Genomic DNA, 17,636 nt, shown 5'->3' on the forward strand with positions numbered 1-17,636 from the left:
AGGTTGTGGGGATGAGAGTGGGGGTGGGTGAGGAGGGAGGAGAGGAGGGGCAAGGTGCCAATTCGGTGGACAATCGTCATTTTTCAAGATGACATCATTTGTCGTTGGGGGGATGGAACCAACATCTCTGCTGCATGGTTTTAACTTTGTCCTCACTATGAATTAATGTGTAGTATGTGGGTGTGTTATCATAAATTGATAAAAGCCTTAAACCATAAGCAAGCTAGTTCCTTAACTTAAGACTTGGGCCCTTACAAAATAATCATGTTTTTTCTATAATGCTTTAAATGTACTGATATGTATAATACATAGACATGGAATCAATCCTTTCAGTCTCATGCTTAGCACTGATGAACAGTACAGAGAGAATCCTAATATCATGGAAAGAATACATTAAGCATAAAATATACCACAGTTTGTGCACAATTCCATACTGCAGTTATGGATTGGGGCTTTTCAGGATTCACTGACTTACACTTACCAACCAGATGGGTGGATGATTACAGAAAGCTGGTAATGGATACTGTTAATCACTGTACTGTGGCATAAGGTGCAGGGCTAATAAGTAATGTTTCCATGTTGGCAATTATAAAATATAAAGATGAAACCTGGAGGCAGATTAGGTTCGCATGGTGTGATTAGTCCCTGCAGGACTGCAATGTTCAACCCTGCATGAATGGAAAAGTAAAAGGCTGATTCGGCTGTTTGTTTCGCTTTAGTCAACAGTGTAAAAATATGTCTCGCACAATATCGGAATGAAAAACAAAAACAAGCTGCTGGTGAGCGTACAGCTGCTTGAGGCGCCATCAGACCCAACTGTACGTGTGTTTGGTGAATCACCTCACAGGAGGAAGTGGATGTGATTTCAAACAATGCCGTACCAAAGATGCCACAGACCGACAGTGTAAAAGAAATATACTGCATGTTGCATCATTAACTTAGTTCTAGTTTTTTTTTAAATATGCTCAATATCTTGTCCTCACTAGTAGAGCAAGTCTTATACAGCAGTGTCACTCTGGTAACATCAGAATTAATACGCATCTCAATTTTGCAGTGGCTTGGCTTACTGACATCACTATTATAGTCTTTGACGCAGCTGTCAGGTGTTACTCTCTTTGTTTCTATGCCACACTCCCATTCCGTCATTGCCTATTCTCCTGATATTTTAAAACGTCCCCACGGTAAGCCGGGCCCTTTGCTTCGAGCCCTGGCGATACGGTTCATCTTACCTGCCACTCGCTCGTCTGACTCTCGGTTGCCGTCATCTGAGTAACGGGCGAAGTCCAGAGAGTCCAAGGTGCTGATGCTGCCCGCTCGATCTGAACAGAGACACGGAGACAGAGGCAACGGTGAGACGGGTATATACGATCCGCACAGATAAGATGAGTCCACTGTCACGCAGCTCACAAAAAGTGACAGGAACACACTGATGCTGAAGAGACGTTGCTTTGTACATGCTCCTTCATGAAGGGACGGGGTCAGCGACACAACAGCAGCCCCACTGCTGCAGGGATTCAGGGTTTTGCTTGAGGTCTCTTAACCAGGTTTGAAGCATGCCGACACTGGACTTGAGTTAAAGGACGGTGACTAACCACGAGGCAACAGATGGAAACTTTGTTAAATTCAGCTAAAAGCAGAGCTCTTTAATCTTATGTGGGAAGGTTATACTTTAGCCAAGAAACTTATGAGTCACTGCACATGTGGAAGAACAAACCGATCATAAAATCGGAGACCTTTACTTAATGGAAACACCCGTTTGCAAACTGACATCTCCAACCAACACTTAACATCTGAGTTGTTCACTTTAAGAACGGATGAAGCTGATACATAAACATACTATTTCACTGATGTGGGCTGGCCTGGTGGCTAGTTTGTTTCCTCCACCTCAATGCAAATCCAAGACTGGACTATTTGTTTTGTGATATCTCCGATACAGGGGAAGGTCAAGCCAAATGTGACGTTTAGCTTTAAAGTCACGGCTTGGTTTGCTTTGTAAAAGCTAAGGGGCAAAAGCATATACTTTGATTTGGTATTTAACAACTAGTAAAAAAAACAAACACACAATGACCTTGGTTTTATAGAGCTGACCTGAGAGTAGTTTATTTTGTCTGTATTTCGTCCTTAGAGAAGGGAAAATGTCAAAGCAATATCAATGTGTGTGTCCCTTTGTAAAGATTGAAAGACATGTTTGTTTATTTAAATACTAGATGTACAACTGTCAAAAGCGTGTGTGTGTGTGTGTGTGGCTGTGTGTCACATGTTCAAATGTATGACCATGCAGCTTCACAAAAGCGCACACACACCCTTAGTCCTGTGATGGGTAGTTTCTGAATTGGTTGCGAGTATGACAGTATGACAGTGTGTGTGTGTGTGTGTGTGTGTGTGTGTGTGTGTGTGTGTGTGTGTGTGTGTGTGTGAATGCGTGTGTGTGTGTGTGTGCGTGTGTGTGCGTGTGTGTGTGTGTGTGTTTGTGTGCGTGTGTGTGTGTGTGTGTGGCTGTGTGGATGAGGTGAGAGTCTGAAGTGTCAGATCTGTCACAGTCCAGACAATACATGCCACAGGCACAGAACCTAATTAGATGGGAAAAAATACTTGTTTTGTTTTGTCTGCCCTCACTTAAACACTGATTCACCAACTAGATTTCAAACATTTCCAATTCACAAACATAAGCATGCATAATATATTACCAGGAAGTAAGAGCATTTGGAAGGGTTCTCCATAGAAACACACACACGCACACACACACACACCTTCATTTGCATGCTGAATTAAGGAAGCCCCTTTGTCCCTGATGGTTTGTATTGCAAATAGGAGGATATATAGAAGGATATATTTTCTGTTTGGGCAAGTATGAAGACAAAGCAAATTAATTGGTGACAGGGAAAGGAGCAAAAGTTTAGTCCAAGAACAAAGGGCGACATTTAAAAGGAGCTGATTCAAACAGAGACAAGACGGAGAAGATGGGTGGTCCTGAGGTAGAATGACGGGATGGAAGGGATGTTTTGGAAAGAAGACAGCTATTTCGAAATCAATAGGTGGAAACAATGTGGAATGAATTATAAACAAGAAAGTGAGGAAAGAGGCAGAGGGAAATCATAGAAATGTGAGCGTGTCAGAGTATCCCCTGCACTCATTTGCGCATGGACACACACGCACGCACATTTTAATGAAAGGCAGAGAGTTATGAACAAGCAGCCAGTCGATGTCCGGGTCCAAAACTACATAAAGCCAAGCCAACTATCCAACAATATCATTAATAGCCCCCTGCCCCAGACGGATAAAAGGATGGAGAGACACTGGGAAAGAGAGAGAGTACATGTCAGTTTGAGCCAACTAATAAGCCGCGCTACCGAGGGAGACGCATAGTAGGATTGTTTCAACAGGCTGCGAGTGGTGTGTGTGTGTGTGTGTGTTTGACCTGGATTGCCATTGTGCAAACTTTACCGATTTGTAACAGGAGAGTGGACATAAATAGTGGCTACAAACAACCTAATCTCAAACTTTTCATGTGAGGCTACTATTTAACCTACTTTCAGTGGCAGATGGCAGGTGCCTGCAACTACAAATTCACTTATGTCCTGAGATTATACAGCCACTTCCTGGTATCCCATGTTGCGTTTTGTGCGACAAACCACATCCACTTCTTAAATGTGGCAGCTTACTGTCAACTTTGTACATGGGAGTTGCAATGACCTGCACGCCACCTCAAAAGCTATAAGAGCAAACAACGGATGAGAGGAGGACTGGGTAAAGAATCATTCATGGTTCCTTCGTGCAAATTAGCGAGGTGGAGAGAGATGCCTTGCTGTGTGTCATGTGGCCTAGAGCAACAGCTGCTGATATGATGCTGCTTGGCACACAGTCATATCCATACACACACTAATCAACTGCTTCTGGTTGTGTGGAGACTTTAAGATTTTCACAAGACTCAGAACCCTCAGCCTTGACACTACATCTTCCATCAGCTGCTTCATTTCGGGATTTCATGAACCTTCACTCCCATCAATCCAATAAGACTGAGGTCACAGTTTCTCCATGAACTGCCAGCCAGTTTCACAACAGCGGTGCTGTCAAGTCTGGTCATGCTTTTTTGAAGACACCTTCATAAAACATGTATTTTGTTACCGTACTCCAAGCCTTTTGGGGGTTAATATAATAATGCAACCACCAGACCTTTACAACTAACACACACAGCTCGCAGTTTGTATTTGCTGCTGTGGTTTCTGTAATATAGAAGTCAGTCTATGCAAGTATTTAATTCCACAGGGTGGAGTTTCATACTTTCAGACAAAGGTTCAATGAATCGGACTGGCTGCCATCTGCTTAAGCTAACTTCAAACCGGTTGCATACACCCACACTCAAGACCAAGACAACAGTCTCCTGGGACAACAGGTTACATTGCTACTGCAGATCCCGTCCCTTTCTCCAGCATGCATTTATATGCCTGAATAAAAAAATATTATAATGAAATAAAATAATGATTTAGTCAATTTGAAACAAACTAATGTATATGTATTTCAGTGGCAGGTAAAGGAAGGAAGACTGTGGGAGTAAAAACAGGTTAATCTGTGCTGTGTGTCAGGGCACCAAACAAGGGATGTAGGTTAACAGCCTATAGTGCTTCCTGCTTGTGCATGTGACTTGTTTAAAAGATAAGGTGGGTGTATAACATCCATTAGGGTCACTGACATTGTTCCTATCCTTTCTCTCCTGAATCTTTCTGATGAAGATAAATATACTTTGACAAGACACATCCCTTTAAAACCTGAGAGTCATTAAGAGGCAGACAATGGCATTTTATAATCACGTAGGATCCCCTAACAGTTCATACACATATACAGGGCTATCCTCTAGGTGTATTTTATACATGTCTATAGCTCTCTTTGCTGACTTTAGACCACAACAGACCAAATACCAGATTTGTTCCACCCACCTCAGCGAAATGGGACCACAAAAAAAGGATTTGTCACTCACATTCCCTTCAATACTGAGTTCCCAAGCTGCGTTTAAGTTTATGGTGATTTTACTCTGGCTGCTCATTATCAGGCTGTAGTCGTTTGGGCTGTCACCATAGTAACACTTTGCATAGCATGTTTGTTTATGGGCCCATACTTTTCTATCACCATATAATGCTGGAAATGATTCCCATACAGAAGTCCTGTATGTGAACAAGGATGCTGCAGATAAACACCCTTGACCAATAAGCCAAAGTAATATTTATGTCCCAGGCCTGGTGGAAAACAACTGGTAGGCTACAAAGCAACAACCACTGAGGCACTGTGCTCTTAAGCAAGTGGATGTAGAGTCAAACCAAATTCAAGATGTCAAATGCCTTGCTGTGTGCTCTTGAGACAATACAGTCCTACCAACTGCAGCATTCTCTTTAAATTAAAAATCGCTTTATTTACATTGCTCAATACAGTATTGGAAAAAGCCAGTTATACAAGCCTTCCCTTCTCCTCTTTCTTTCCTGTAGCTGATCCTGACTTCTGACATCTCTCTGACCTACACAAAATGGGTATTCCCCTCCATGGCTAAATGACATTAAAGCATCTTTATAGGTCTGTCACACTATCACCCCATCGACTAGATAATGTGATATACCCTGATCGGACTCCAGTGATGATGTAGTCTGCATGTCAACCTGCACAACCGACCCACGAAACCCGCTTGTTATGCGGGCCCTGGACCAGGGGGGCAGGTGCACCAAGCGGAAAACGTTATCTCATCATCGATCGGCTTCCAAATCCTGTGTTTTAAGCTAACGTTAGCTAGCGAATGGGCTAACTTTGTAAAAATAAAGCGTTACAGGCAGAGCTAGCTGCGATACTAGCAGTGAGGGCAGCTAACGTTACTTACTCAGCGGTCCTCCGGGTCCGAGTACCTGGTCTTTGGCAGGCGGAGTGCCGCTCTGTCGCTCGAAGTTGCCAGGGTTCGAGAAATAATCTCGCAGCCTCGGAAGCTCTCTGCCTGCTTCCAACAGTTCTGTGTGAAACTCCAAGGCCGTGAGGATGTATTGGTCCCGTAACAGCTGAGCAGCAATGCCATCGACCGATATCCGTGTCTCGGCGTTGCCTGCCATAGCGGAGGTGGCCGCGACCGAGACCGAAGCCTCACCGCTTGGGCTCGTCCGGTTGCTAGACAGCAGCAGTGTTGGAGGATCGGGGTCCGCAGGCGGAGAGAAAGGATTACCTGGCGGTGGCCCAGGCGCTCCATCACTCGGGCTCCTCTCTGTGTCAACTGTTTGATTAGGGCGCCGTTCAGCCTCTTCCTCGGAATCACTAAGATTAAACGGGTTCGCCGACGCCATTTTTGCACAATAAAGATTTTTTTTAGCAATCTAAGATAGCTAAGCTAATCAGACCCGCTTCTTCCTGACTGGATAGCGAGCTAGCGGTGGCTTTGACAAGGGGAAAAAATGCCACGCTGTTATTGGTCAACTTTAACCAAAAGCCCGCCTCTTTGGTGAGGTTTAGAACATGATTGGATAATGGCGAGACAGAAAGGAAAACTGGGCAGGGCACATTTGACAGCTGGTAGCCTGTGCTAGCTAATGTGTTATCAACGAAACAAGTAATGTGAAAAAAAAGAAAAAAAATTCCAGTGGAACTGCAGTGTAACACATATAGTTAGATTACAAAACACACTGTATTTTCTTAATACAAAAATGTTTTTTTTAAAGAAAGTTCGCTGGAAAATAAATACTTTGACTACAGTACCCACAATTCAGCTACTACGTAACACGCCCAAAGAGGAAGAAGCTCAGCGTAAACACGTCACCGGTAAACGTCAAAGTCACAACAAGGAAGTGGTTGCTGAATTCCTTGCGCTAGTACTAATCTTCTTAGAAAGAGGGACCGTTGCGTTTGTTAAAGGACACACTTAAAGATTACGTTGATCTGATTTCGCACAACAAAGCTTTAAACCTGTCGCGTTCTCTCGACGTCTAGGAAGATAAAATGGAACCTAAATCCGGTGAATGGGTGGTAGTAACTTCATTCATATTCATTCATTAACGAGACAGCGTCACTCGTCTTTTGGGGGCAGATTACACTGAGGTTTCCTACGTTACAGGTAATACTTTTTGCATGGCCTTAAGATGTAAGTGCTTTTCTAAGTCAAGTAGTAAACGAGCTTTAATGAATGGCTGCTACAGTGGAGGGACTTACCATTAAAATGTACCCAAATAACTATTCAAGTCATTATTTCTGCACGTTGGCTAATGACCCCCCTCCCCCCTTCCTTCCTCTGCAGACCCAACCCGTTGTTGACACTCAAGATGAGGATGATCACCTTCCTCCTGGTTGGACTGATGGTCCACGTGGTCTTCTTCCTCTCTATCTTTGACATCTACTTCACCTCCCCCCTGGTCCATGGCATGACGCCCCAGGCCACGCCCCTGAGACCCCCAGCCTCCAGACTGGTGTTAGTGGTGGCCGATGGTCTCCGGGCCGACAGTCTGTTCACTCTCCTCCCTAACGGCTCATCCAGGGCCCCGTACTTGAGGTTGGGAAGCTGATGAAGAGTAGTTAATTTCGATGTACTGTGTGTGTGTGTGTGTGTGTGTGTGTGTATATAAATCAGTCCATAACAGGGAGCAGTGTGCATGTATTTTTGTCTGAGCATGTGACTGTTATTCTGGCTTTCTTATTTTCTTCTCATGCTTTCTTTGTTCTTAACTATTAACTGTGTGTGTGTGTGTGTGTGTGTGTGTGTTCCCGTGTTCCCCGATATCAGGGGTGTGATTGAGGACAGGGGTACCTGGGGTGTGTCACACACACGCGTGCCCACTGAGTCTCGCCCTGGTCATGTTGCTCTCATCGCCGGCTTCTATGAGGATGTCAGTGCTGTTGCTAAAGGTAGGTGTGTATGGTGATACGTGAAAGGTTATTGACTTGGAGCTTTTGACAGTCACATACTTGTGTTTGTCTGTATGGGTTTGTGACTGCAAGGGCATTGACCTTTTGTGTGTGTGTGTGTATCATCAGGGTGGAAGGAGAATCCCGTCGAGTTTGACTCTGTGTTCAATGAGACCAGACACACCTGGTGCTGGGGCAGCCCTGATATTCTGCCAATGTTTGCTAAAGGTACACAAGCCCACGCATGCACGCAATGCACACAATGTGAGCCTCCAACCAAATCAATATAAAGCAGAAGGTCATAGATAAAAACACAACTCAATTTAATTAAAAAAATGAAGCCGATTAACCCGGCTCTTTTATTTCTCACCATTAATTGCTTGAATGTTGTGATTACTTCCTTGTAATAAAGCTCATGTAATGCTGTGTTTTCTCCAGGTGCCAGTGGAGACCACGTGTATACCCACACATACCCAGCAGTGGAGGAGGACTTTGCCTCCACAGACGCCTCCAGGCTGGACACCTGGGTGTTCACTCAAGTCAAAGTATGGTAGTGGAATTCCTGACCATTACAGTGCATGCTGTGATGAATCTGTCGATAATAATTACTGATTACATCATTAATTTTAGATAATTGCTTATGCAAAGCTCACATTTTCCACATTCATATTCATTTTCACTTACTGCAGCAGGGTTGGCAGGTTATTTATATTAAATATCATGTTTATGTTATATTTACGCATTTTCATTTTCAACGTGGAGTCATTATAATGGATTATAGTAAAGCTGCAACAAGCTTTACTTGGAAGTAGGGGTTGTAAGGACTTGTATTTGCTATCTGAAATAAATCTAACAGTAATTATGTTTCTTTCTGCTCTAGTCATTCTTTCAGTCAGCAAAGTCTAACTCCAGTCTGAGGGCCAGTCTGCTCGAGGAAGGGAATGTCTTCTTCCTGCATCTGTTGGGCCTCGACACAAACGGACATGCTCACAGACCAATGTCACAGTAAGAGACATGTTTTTAGCATTTCTTGTTGTTTTGATTGCACTCCTCATAATGTCAAATGAAATGAATAAGGTAGGATTCAATTAAAGTGTTATCTTTATCTAATATTTGTGTTTTGTCTAGGGAGTACTTAGACAATATTGGTCTCGTAGACACCGGTGTATCTGAGCTGGTGTCTATGGCAGAAGACTTCTTTGGTCATGATGGCAGAACAGCCTATGTGTTTACTTCTGATCATGGCATGACAAACTGGGGTAAGACTATATTTTAGCCTGTTTACTGTCGGCAAATGTCTGTTCTTCAGCATATGGATTCACAGGAGTCTTATATCATGTGTTGGTGTGTATTTGTGTGTGTCCAGGTTCACACGGTGCAGGCCATCCCTCTGAGACATTCACCCCTTTAGTGGTGTGGGGTGCTGGAGTCCATAATGCCCAAAAAGTCACTGAACCTCAACCATACAAGGATGGCTACCTACAAGGTGCTGAAACTTATACTGTTGTTTTTAGCTTCAATTTAGTACACAGGTTCTCGAAAAAATCCACTTTAAGATTCTAATTTTTATTTTCAGACAGGGTGGAATTTTATTTGCAAATAACACAAGTAATGTTCACTTTCTTTAATTGTCTACACGATATGTTTTATTGACATTATTTCTATCACTACTATTCCTCTCAGATTGGAAACTGGAGCATGTTCGTAGAGTTGACGTCAATCAGGTAAGGCACACGGCCATGTCACTTTTTAATGATGTCACATAATCATCTATGTGTTTATATGTATGTATGCTGTTATATAAGAGCAGAACATTTGATTTAAATGTATTTGTATTGTTTTCTGCAGGCAGACATCGCTCCCCTCATGGCTTCTCTCATCGGTGTGCCCTTTCCTGTTAACTCTGTTGTAAGTTTGGAGATAAACAAAGGAAAATCTAATGGTTTTTATTTTAGAAAGTACATACTTGTGTATGTTCATTTAAAGTTGTTTGATTTTAAAAGTACGCTCCAGTTTCAGTGACAGTTATTTATACGAAAGCATGTGCCCGCCCACCTTCATCCTCACCTTTATGCGTATTTTTGTCTCTTCAGGGCGTTTTACCTCTTCCCTACCTCAACAACACTGACCACTTCAAGGCAGAGAGCATGTACACTAATGCTATTCAAGTACTGGAGCAGTACAAGGTAGGAAAGCATCCAGCTCTGCTATTGCTGACATGCTGATCCTCAGTGTGTTACCAAGGCCAGTAAAACAGCAGCTTGTCACGTCATTGTTGAACTAAATACATATGGTTATATTCATCTATGGTGACTGAGCTACATATGTTTTTGTAGATGAAAATGACCCAGAAAAAGGAGACTACCTTGTCTTTCCTCTTCACCCCATACCAGTAAGTACAATTAGTGAGTTAATGACATGTAAAATAAGTGAATAAGTGAACAACAATACAGACATTAACTATGTTGCTGGTCAACATATTTTAGACCCCATTTACATTTCACACTCTGTGTTTCCAGACAACTGACTGAGTCTAAACAAGCCGAATTCATCCACAAGACCAGAATACTGATTCAGCTGGAGAAATATGAAGACGCTGTGAGTGTTTGGGAAAGGATAATATATTAAGCTGGTGTTGAAACACGTCACCTATTTCTCACTAAACGTACTTTAGAGAACTATGCACTAACCCTAAGGAACCAGCTTAACTGGAGTAAATACTGCCATCATCTGTTTTTGTGACTTTATGTCCCTTGCTGATTCATCTTCTACTTGACGTATTTGCATTTGTTAAAGCTCTCCCTTTCATTCCCCCTCGTCTGTCTCTTGTCAGATCTCGCTGTGCCAGTCTCTGATAACCCATGCTCTTGAGGGCCTGGTCTACTACCACACCTACGATAGGTTCTTCCTGGGTTGCAGTGTGGTGCTGGGATTTGTAGGCTGGACCTCATATGTTGTCCTCGTCATATTGAAGACTCATGCCAGCCTCAACAGAAACCCTGATCTCCTCAAACAGGTCCAGGGCATACATTATATCCTTGTTTCTTTGCATCAAAAATTATGTTTTTCTATCTCATTTCATTAAAACGTTGATGTGTATTTGTGCAGACTCCCAGCCACACGTTGCCGAGGCTGTGTGTGTGCGTGGCAGTGGTGATCACTGTGTTCCTGCTCATCCAGAGGAGCCCTGTTACCTACTATGTTTACTGCCTGCTGCCTGTCCCGTTATGGTACTCTGTCCTAAAAGAGTGAGTAACACACGCACTTGAGAATATGTGAAATACATAAAAACACGTAGCACATCTGCACACATACATCACGGCCATATCAAAACAAATGTGTAACGTTCCTGCACGGTGTGCTTGGAGAGTGGTGGAGCGAACACCAAAGGAAAACACGTTATCAATGGATGAATCTCAGCTATAAACGGATACCGCAGCTTTTCATTAACCTCGTACACACTTGTTCGTGCATGTCTGGCACAGCTGCACTGAGGTGTTAATTAGCCCCTTTGAAGTGGTGTTTCAAACATTCATGTTTCTCCATTGTAAACGGATGAAAGGGCAGTCTTTGCATTGATATTTCTGTTCCCGATCCATTTCAGGTCAGGAACTCTGACAGATTTGGTCCGCTCGGCTCCCTCTCTGCCTCTGTGGAAATGTCTTGGCTACTTTGTGCTGGTGGCGGTTGGGATCGAGCTACTGGTACGAGTCTTTATTCTCCTAATGTACAGTTAGTCATATTTCTGCTGCAATGCATTACTTATACGCCTTGAGTTGACACATACAGTACATATTGCAAGTTCTCACTGTGCAGTATTCTGTAACATGGATGACTGCCTACCTTTGCTGCCCCCAGGTGGTGAGTTTCTTCCATCGCGCCGTGCTGACTGTGGGCCTGGCTGTCCTCTCTCTCTGGCCCTTCCTGTCGGGACTTTTTGGCAAGGCCAAGGTAATAACATTACAGATCACCGTACTGTACACAAGGACATGGTATTTGAATATTTCCACACCTGAAAAGGTTACGGAAAATCATGTGTTGTGAAGTCATGCATGGTACATTTCCTTTTTTAGCATGATTTTTAGCTACCGAACAGATAAATCAGTGTTTTATCGAGAAAACCCAACTTGTATTTTGCAATTCGTTATCATCAACCTACTGTCAGATAAAATACCTAGTTTGTTAAACTGTGAGATACATACAGTATTTTACTATATCAGTTCATTGTCCCTGTGTAGTTCCGTTCACTGAGCTGGTGTCTGGGCTGTCTGTGTCTGGCTGCTTTCCCCCTGATGCCTGTTGTGGGCAGAGAGGCTAACTTACATCTGGTGTGAGTGCTTCCTCTTTTTTACCTACATATCTCAGAAAGTTTACCACAGTCTTCCGCTGTGGCAAAACCCAGAAGCAAGATTAACCTTGCGTCATTTGCGTGGAAATATGTTTTATCGCTTTACTTAAGACATTTTAAACATCACCACAGAGGAAAAGTGTTGACAGAAAAGGTTAACTGCCAATTTACGTACATGTGCAAAATTAAGCCCTTTGTCGCAAACATGTCTGTAATAATCACATTGCATTTGTTTGCTCAGTACTTGTGCAGGTGTTCTCACTCTCTTCACTTCAGCCTGTTACCTCTGGTCATCACGCACACCACTGCATCTGAGTGACAAACAGCAGTTTATCGCCCAGGTAACTACGAAACACGACGTGTGTGTGTGTCATTGCATTTTGCAAAAAAAATGAATCAACGCCTGTCATACTCTACAGATGCTCCATGTGGCGCTGTGTGCTTACGTGCCGTCCATCACTCACTCCAGCCTGCAGCAGAAACAGGGCCTGCCACTTTTTAATCAGATCATCAGCTGGACCACATTAGGTAGGTGGATGGATGGATGGATGGATGGATGGATGGATGGATGGATGGATGGATGGATAGATGGATAGATGGATAGATGGATAGATGGATAGATGGATAGATGGATAGATAGATAGATAGATAGATAGATAGATAGATAGATACATTCAAGTATCCAGTAGCAGCTTACAAAAAAGAACACACAACATGACAGACCAACATATAACACATAATAATAACAACAATAATAATAATAATAACAACAGAACTATATAAAATAAAAAATAAAAACACAAATATTACATTAAAAAAGTAAAAGTGCACATTAGAGAAGAGTGAGTGAGCTGTAAAAAAAAGGGTAAAAAGCAAGCCACACCCTGTACTTTACGCCTCACAAGCACCTCACTACACCTCACCTGTCTCTTGTCTTTTCTTAGCATCCTCTATGCTGGTCCCGTTGTTGAGCTCAACTCGTCTTTTCCAGCGACTCCTCAGCATATTCCTCTCTCTCACGGCCACATACCTGCTGCTCAGCACCGGGTAAGACGAGGAATTACACACACACTTCCCGCCGCTGCACCGAATAACTTCTCGTGTAGAGTTTTTAATCTTCACAGCAAAAGCTACAAAATGATCCATTTTCTGATGCGTGTTTCCCTCCAGGTCAGAGGCTTTGTTCCCACCCGTGTTATCTTGGCTGATGTTTGTGTGGATCAACATCGAACAGGAAGCTATGCTCGCTCAGGGCGTCTCTGGCAGACAAGAGGTAAAAGCATTAAGTGTATGTTTACAACCATGGATTTTGTAGAGAAGCATAAACTATGACAAAATAGGATACAAATTTCAATAAATGTGTCTGTTTATCGTACCGAAACCCCTCCTCATGATAACACAGCGTAATCTGTGAAGTGCATACAGCTCTACATAATGTACATCAGGTCTCTGTACTGACTGATCGTTATCATGTGTTCGGATGTGTCTATGAATGGCTTTGAATGGGTGTATGCACATGTGTATGGGCATGCTTTTGTGTGCGTGTTTTCTTTCAGCTCTCCACGATAGATTTCTCCGCAAACATCGACATCGCCAAGATCCGACAACTGAAGTTGGACGACATCAGAAGATCGTATTTTTTTGTATCCACGTTAAAAATTTGCAACATTAACATAAGCACAAAAAAAAGTGGCATGCGAGTATTTGGAAATAGCTTTTCTGTCTGAATAGCGTCGGCAAGGAAAACTGTATCCACTTACATTATCGTTTTAATAAGCTCAGAGGGAATAGTTTGATGTTTGAAGTCTGGAATTACAAATATCGAACGTATCATTTTAACCTTATGCACGTGTGCATCCTTGACTATACGTTTTTTTCAGGTATTTTTTATAATCACAGCTTTCTTCGGCACGGGGAACATAGCTTCCATCAACAGGTATTTATGTATTTATATATATATAGTGTATATATATCTCTGCCAGTAGTGTGTGTGTATGTGTGGTGTGTGTGTGGCATGTGCATGATTGTGTGCTTGAATATTTGAATACAGGAAGGAAATAAGTGAAGTGTGAAAAACAGCAGACCCATCCTGTGCATTATGTGCCACATACATTATGTCACTCTTTACTATAAATACATCTATGGAGCTGTTTCCCTGAGACAGGTTTGTGGTTACTGCATAAATGAATGATTCTATTATTAATCTGTAGTCACTTCCTTTGCCTCTTACTCCTTTTGTCTAGTTTTGACCCAGCATCTGTGTATTGTTTCCTCACCGTCTTCAACCCCTTTATCATGGGAGGGCTGATGATGTGGAAGGTACCATATTTTAAACACTCTCCTATTTTTAGAATCACATACATCATATTCTGTTGATACATCTGTGTGGGAAACATTGTTAAATGTGTTTTAACCTCACTTTCAATGAATTATATCTCTCCGGACTTCTTCATTAAACCGTCAATTTCTTGTCCTTTTTGTTCTCGCAGGTTATCATTCCATTCATAATAGTAATGTGTACTTTCGAGACAATCCAAGTCGCAACACAGCTCTCATCGAGAAGGTAACTCCTCGCTGCAGCCTTCAAAATAAGATACTCGACTCATCTACCATGATCAGATCAGGCCGAAACCTTTATTATTGATCTCCGATGGTTGTGGGACAGTTTATCTAATCGTCACACTTTAAGCTCTTATAAATTGATTGATGCAGCGATTTCCTTTGCAGATTAAATAGGTGTCATACATAGTTCTCAGACCATGAGTCAACTCATAACTACTATGTGGTTGGGTGTGTGAAAAGAGGGTGTCAATCCACTGTCCATGCTGTACATGAAAAACATTGAAATGTGTTGTGTGTGTTTTTGATGTGATGGATCTTGACTGTAACACTTTCCTCTGTCTCTTACCCTTCTTTTCCAGCTTGTTCCTCATTGTTCTGGTCATCTCAGACTTGATGGCTCTGGTAAGGCGGTTTGAAAGTGTTTTCTTTTTCCTGTAAATACAGAATACAGGACAGTAAACCTCACACAACCAAGTTCTAACTTCCTCTTCCTCTCCCCAGCACTTCTTCTTCCTGGTGCAGGACTACGGCAGCTGGTTAGACATTGGCACAAGGTCAGTTAACTGGGAAAACTATGGTTCTAAGTCTTAATTAATGACTAATTAATAACAAGACTCATATACACACTCCTTCCTGCCTCTTCAGGCAATGAGAGGCTGCCGTTCAGCCTCTCATTGCATCCGTGATACATACACATAAACATGTGGAACCTATTTCTCTGTCTCTTTCAGCATCAGCCATTATGTGATAGTGATGTCGATGACCATCTTCCTGATGTTGCTCAGCGTGGTCACGCACATTCTCACCTCACAAAGGCTCAACCTGTGGAGACCCAAGATGCACTTCCTTTAAATGAACGTGTGTGTGTGTGTGTGTGTGTGTGTGTGTGTGTGTGTGTGTGTGTGTGTGTGTGTGTGTGTGTGTGTGTGTGTGTGTGTGTGTGTGTGTGTGTGTGTGTGTGTGTGTGTGTGTGTGTGTGTGTGTGTGTGTGTGTGTGTAAATAGCAGTGAAAATGAATGATTAGTACTGTGCAAAAGTCTCACACAATTCAACTAAATTGATTGGAGTTTTGAATATTCTTAATGGTTAAGATGCTTTAAAACCTCCTCCCTGAAAATGACACGAATTAGAGAATTACTTTCAGGTTTTACAGAGTGGTCAAAGACTTTTGCAGGGTAGTGTTTGTGCACTGAGTTACTGTTCCAACATCATTGTTTTTACATTAATAATTGATGAAATGAATGAGGCGACTTGACTGTTTGACTGTTAATTATACCTTTGCCAAGGGTACGGATTTATGATCCACCAAAGAAAGGTAACATTATAACTTTTAAGTTAACTCTAAGGATGTAACAGTATTTCCTGTGAAGCTGCCTAAAACGTATTCTTGTTCGGAAGTGAAAGGGAGTTATTTATATTTTTTGTGACTACTGTATGTTTTTACCAATCTAGCTGAGGTCCGTAAAGGGGCTTGTGTGTTGTTACTTACTGCAACCATTAACAGAATTAAACTAGGTGCCGACTTGGTTGTCGTGCCCTTTGTTTGCACATCAGGGTAACTGGGCTAAGAAAGTCTAGGTGGGAAAGTAAAGAGTCAAACATTCTCGTAATGTTCTTAAATAACTACAGTCCAGGTGCACTCCTTTAGTCCGCTGTAGACTTTTTAGTACCCAGTGGCCAGCACTGGAACTGTAGTTGCATTTGTAAATTCCTGTACTGTAGATATGAATGTTGAGATGTGGCGTATAAAAACTATGTTTAGTATCTGTTTTAATAAAAAGGAACAAACAACCCCCTCTTCATCCGATGTTTGACATTGTTTTCCAGATCAACTCATAGGACATTACTACAGATACAAATAAATAAAGTCATGTGCATTTCCCAACTATTACTCATACCTTGAAAAAATGGTGTCACCTTTAATAGTCAGGGTTATTGCAAGGGGTTTTCCTCTACTTCCCCCTGCTGGAGGAAATGCGATCAAGGGCGTTTTGATAATATAGGTAGATGATAAATAGTTCATAAATATCTGCTCCATTGCCTGCAAAGTTATCACTGCAGCTGAGCACTAGCTGGAGTTGCAGTATAAGCCTCTTTACTTAGTGCTTTGTGAGATGTTAATAACATATTTGCACATTTGTCGACATCCCAGCAAGCTTTACCACATCCTCTCTCTTCTTCTCTTTTTAATGAGTCAATAGGTGGACTCACTAGGGGGTACAGCAATGACTATGACAACCAGATATGAGTAAGAATTGATCTACTTCCAGTTCCCTCGTCACAAAGACAGTGAGTTTTTTTTATTTGTTTTTGTATGCTTAAAATAAGAGTGTATCCACAAGCTTAACGTTATGATCTATGTAAAAATAGCCAAATGAGCCTCCAAAATGTCGTCACGCCGATCAGTCGGCCTTTACAGTCTCGTCCGCTCCACTATTGGGCGCCTGGTTTAACGCTCCAGTGTCAGTGATCTTGATGGAATATTTGGAGAGCAGTATTTGATAAGATTTGATTGGCATCCGAGATGTTTGATTTTTGGAAACGATACTATCTTTTCTGATATACTACACTGATATTTTTATGGCATACTATATGCGTATTGAAGGATGTTTTTATGACATGTTATTTAATTAAACTATGAAATACTATATTATGACTTTGTTATGACATTTTTATGGCATGTACGGCTACAGTTTTGTGACTTTTTGAGCCATACCACACTGACATACGAACAACATACAAATATGACATTTCTATTGCAATCTATACTTTGATATTTCAGGACAAACTATACTATGACATTGTTCATTACATTTTTATGACATACTACAACGGCACTGTATATCATTCAAATTCAAGTTTGATT

At 42.0% G+C, this 17,636-nt stretch overlaps 2 protein-coding genes across 12 annotated transcripts in view; one reads left to right on the plus strand and one right to left on the minus strand.

The window, feature by feature from the left end:
* relch (RAB11 binding and LisH domain, coiled-coil and HEAT repeat containing) overlaps nucleotides 1-6,391 on the minus strand; it is a 29,312-nt gene extending 22,921 nt beyond the window's left edge. For all 9 annotated transcript variants that reach the window (XR_014598796.1, XM_084033558.1, XM_084033560.1 and 6 more), the window contains exons 1-2: nucleotides 5,861-6,391; nucleotides 1,230-1,319 (exon numbers count right to left, since the gene is read on the minus strand). Coding sequence is in view for 8 of the 9 variants with exons in the window: in XM_084033558.1 (XP_083889684.1) it covers nucleotides 1,230-1,319; nucleotides 5,861-6,311 (541 nt within the window). In the remaining variant the exon portion in view is untranslated. The remainder of the gene's footprint in view (nucleotides 1-1,229; nucleotides 1,320-5,860) is intronic.
* Nucleotides 6,392-6,817: 426 nt separating this feature from the next.
* Nucleotides 6,818-16,561, plus strand: pign (phosphatidylinositol glycan anchor biosynthesis, class N). 3 transcript variants are annotated; one of them, XR_014598772.1, is made up of 30 exons: nucleotides 6,818-7,075; nucleotides 7,256-7,507; nucleotides 7,739-7,860; nucleotides 7,990-8,088; nucleotides 8,299-8,405; nucleotides 8,741-8,865; nucleotides 8,989-9,119; nucleotides 9,227-9,346; nucleotides 9,544-9,584; nucleotides 9,709-9,768; nucleotides 9,954-10,046; nucleotides 10,197-10,252; nucleotides 10,380-10,458; nucleotides 10,694-10,876; nucleotides 10,969-11,108; nucleotides 11,465-11,564; nucleotides 11,719-11,811; nucleotides 12,099-12,190; nucleotides 12,450-12,549; nucleotides 12,628-12,736; nucleotides 13,153-13,255; nucleotides 13,379-13,481; nucleotides 13,765-13,851; nucleotides 14,089-14,144; nucleotides 14,452-14,527; nucleotides 14,698-14,771; nucleotides 15,130-15,172; nucleotides 15,272-15,324; nucleotides 15,502-15,676; nucleotides 15,775-16,561. XR_014598772.1 is itself a non-coding variant. In XM_084033428.1 (30 exons), the coding sequence occupies exons 2-29, from the start codon at nucleotides 7,281-7,283 to the stop codon at nucleotides 15,620-15,622; spliced, it is 2,793 nt and encodes a 930-aa protein (XP_083889554.1). In that variant the 5' UTR covers nucleotides 6,818-7,075; nucleotides 7,256-7,280; the 3' UTR covers nucleotides 15,623-15,670; nucleotides 15,775-16,561. The 3 variants fall into 3 exon arrangements, 2 of the variants coding, with proteins under 2 accessions (XP_083889554.1, XP_083889553.1); XM_084033428.1 differs by having other exon boundaries at nucleotides 15,502-15,670; XM_084033427.1 differs by having other exon boundaries at nucleotides 15,502-16,561.
* Nucleotides 16,562-17,636: the final 1,075 nt, after the last annotated feature.

This window comes from Eutrigla gurnardus (genome assembly GCF_963514095.1).
Source record: "Eutrigla gurnardus genome assembly, chromosome: 18".
Taxonomy (NCBI): Eukaryota; Metazoa; Chordata; class Actinopteri; order Perciformes; family Triglidae; genus Eutrigla; species Eutrigla gurnardus.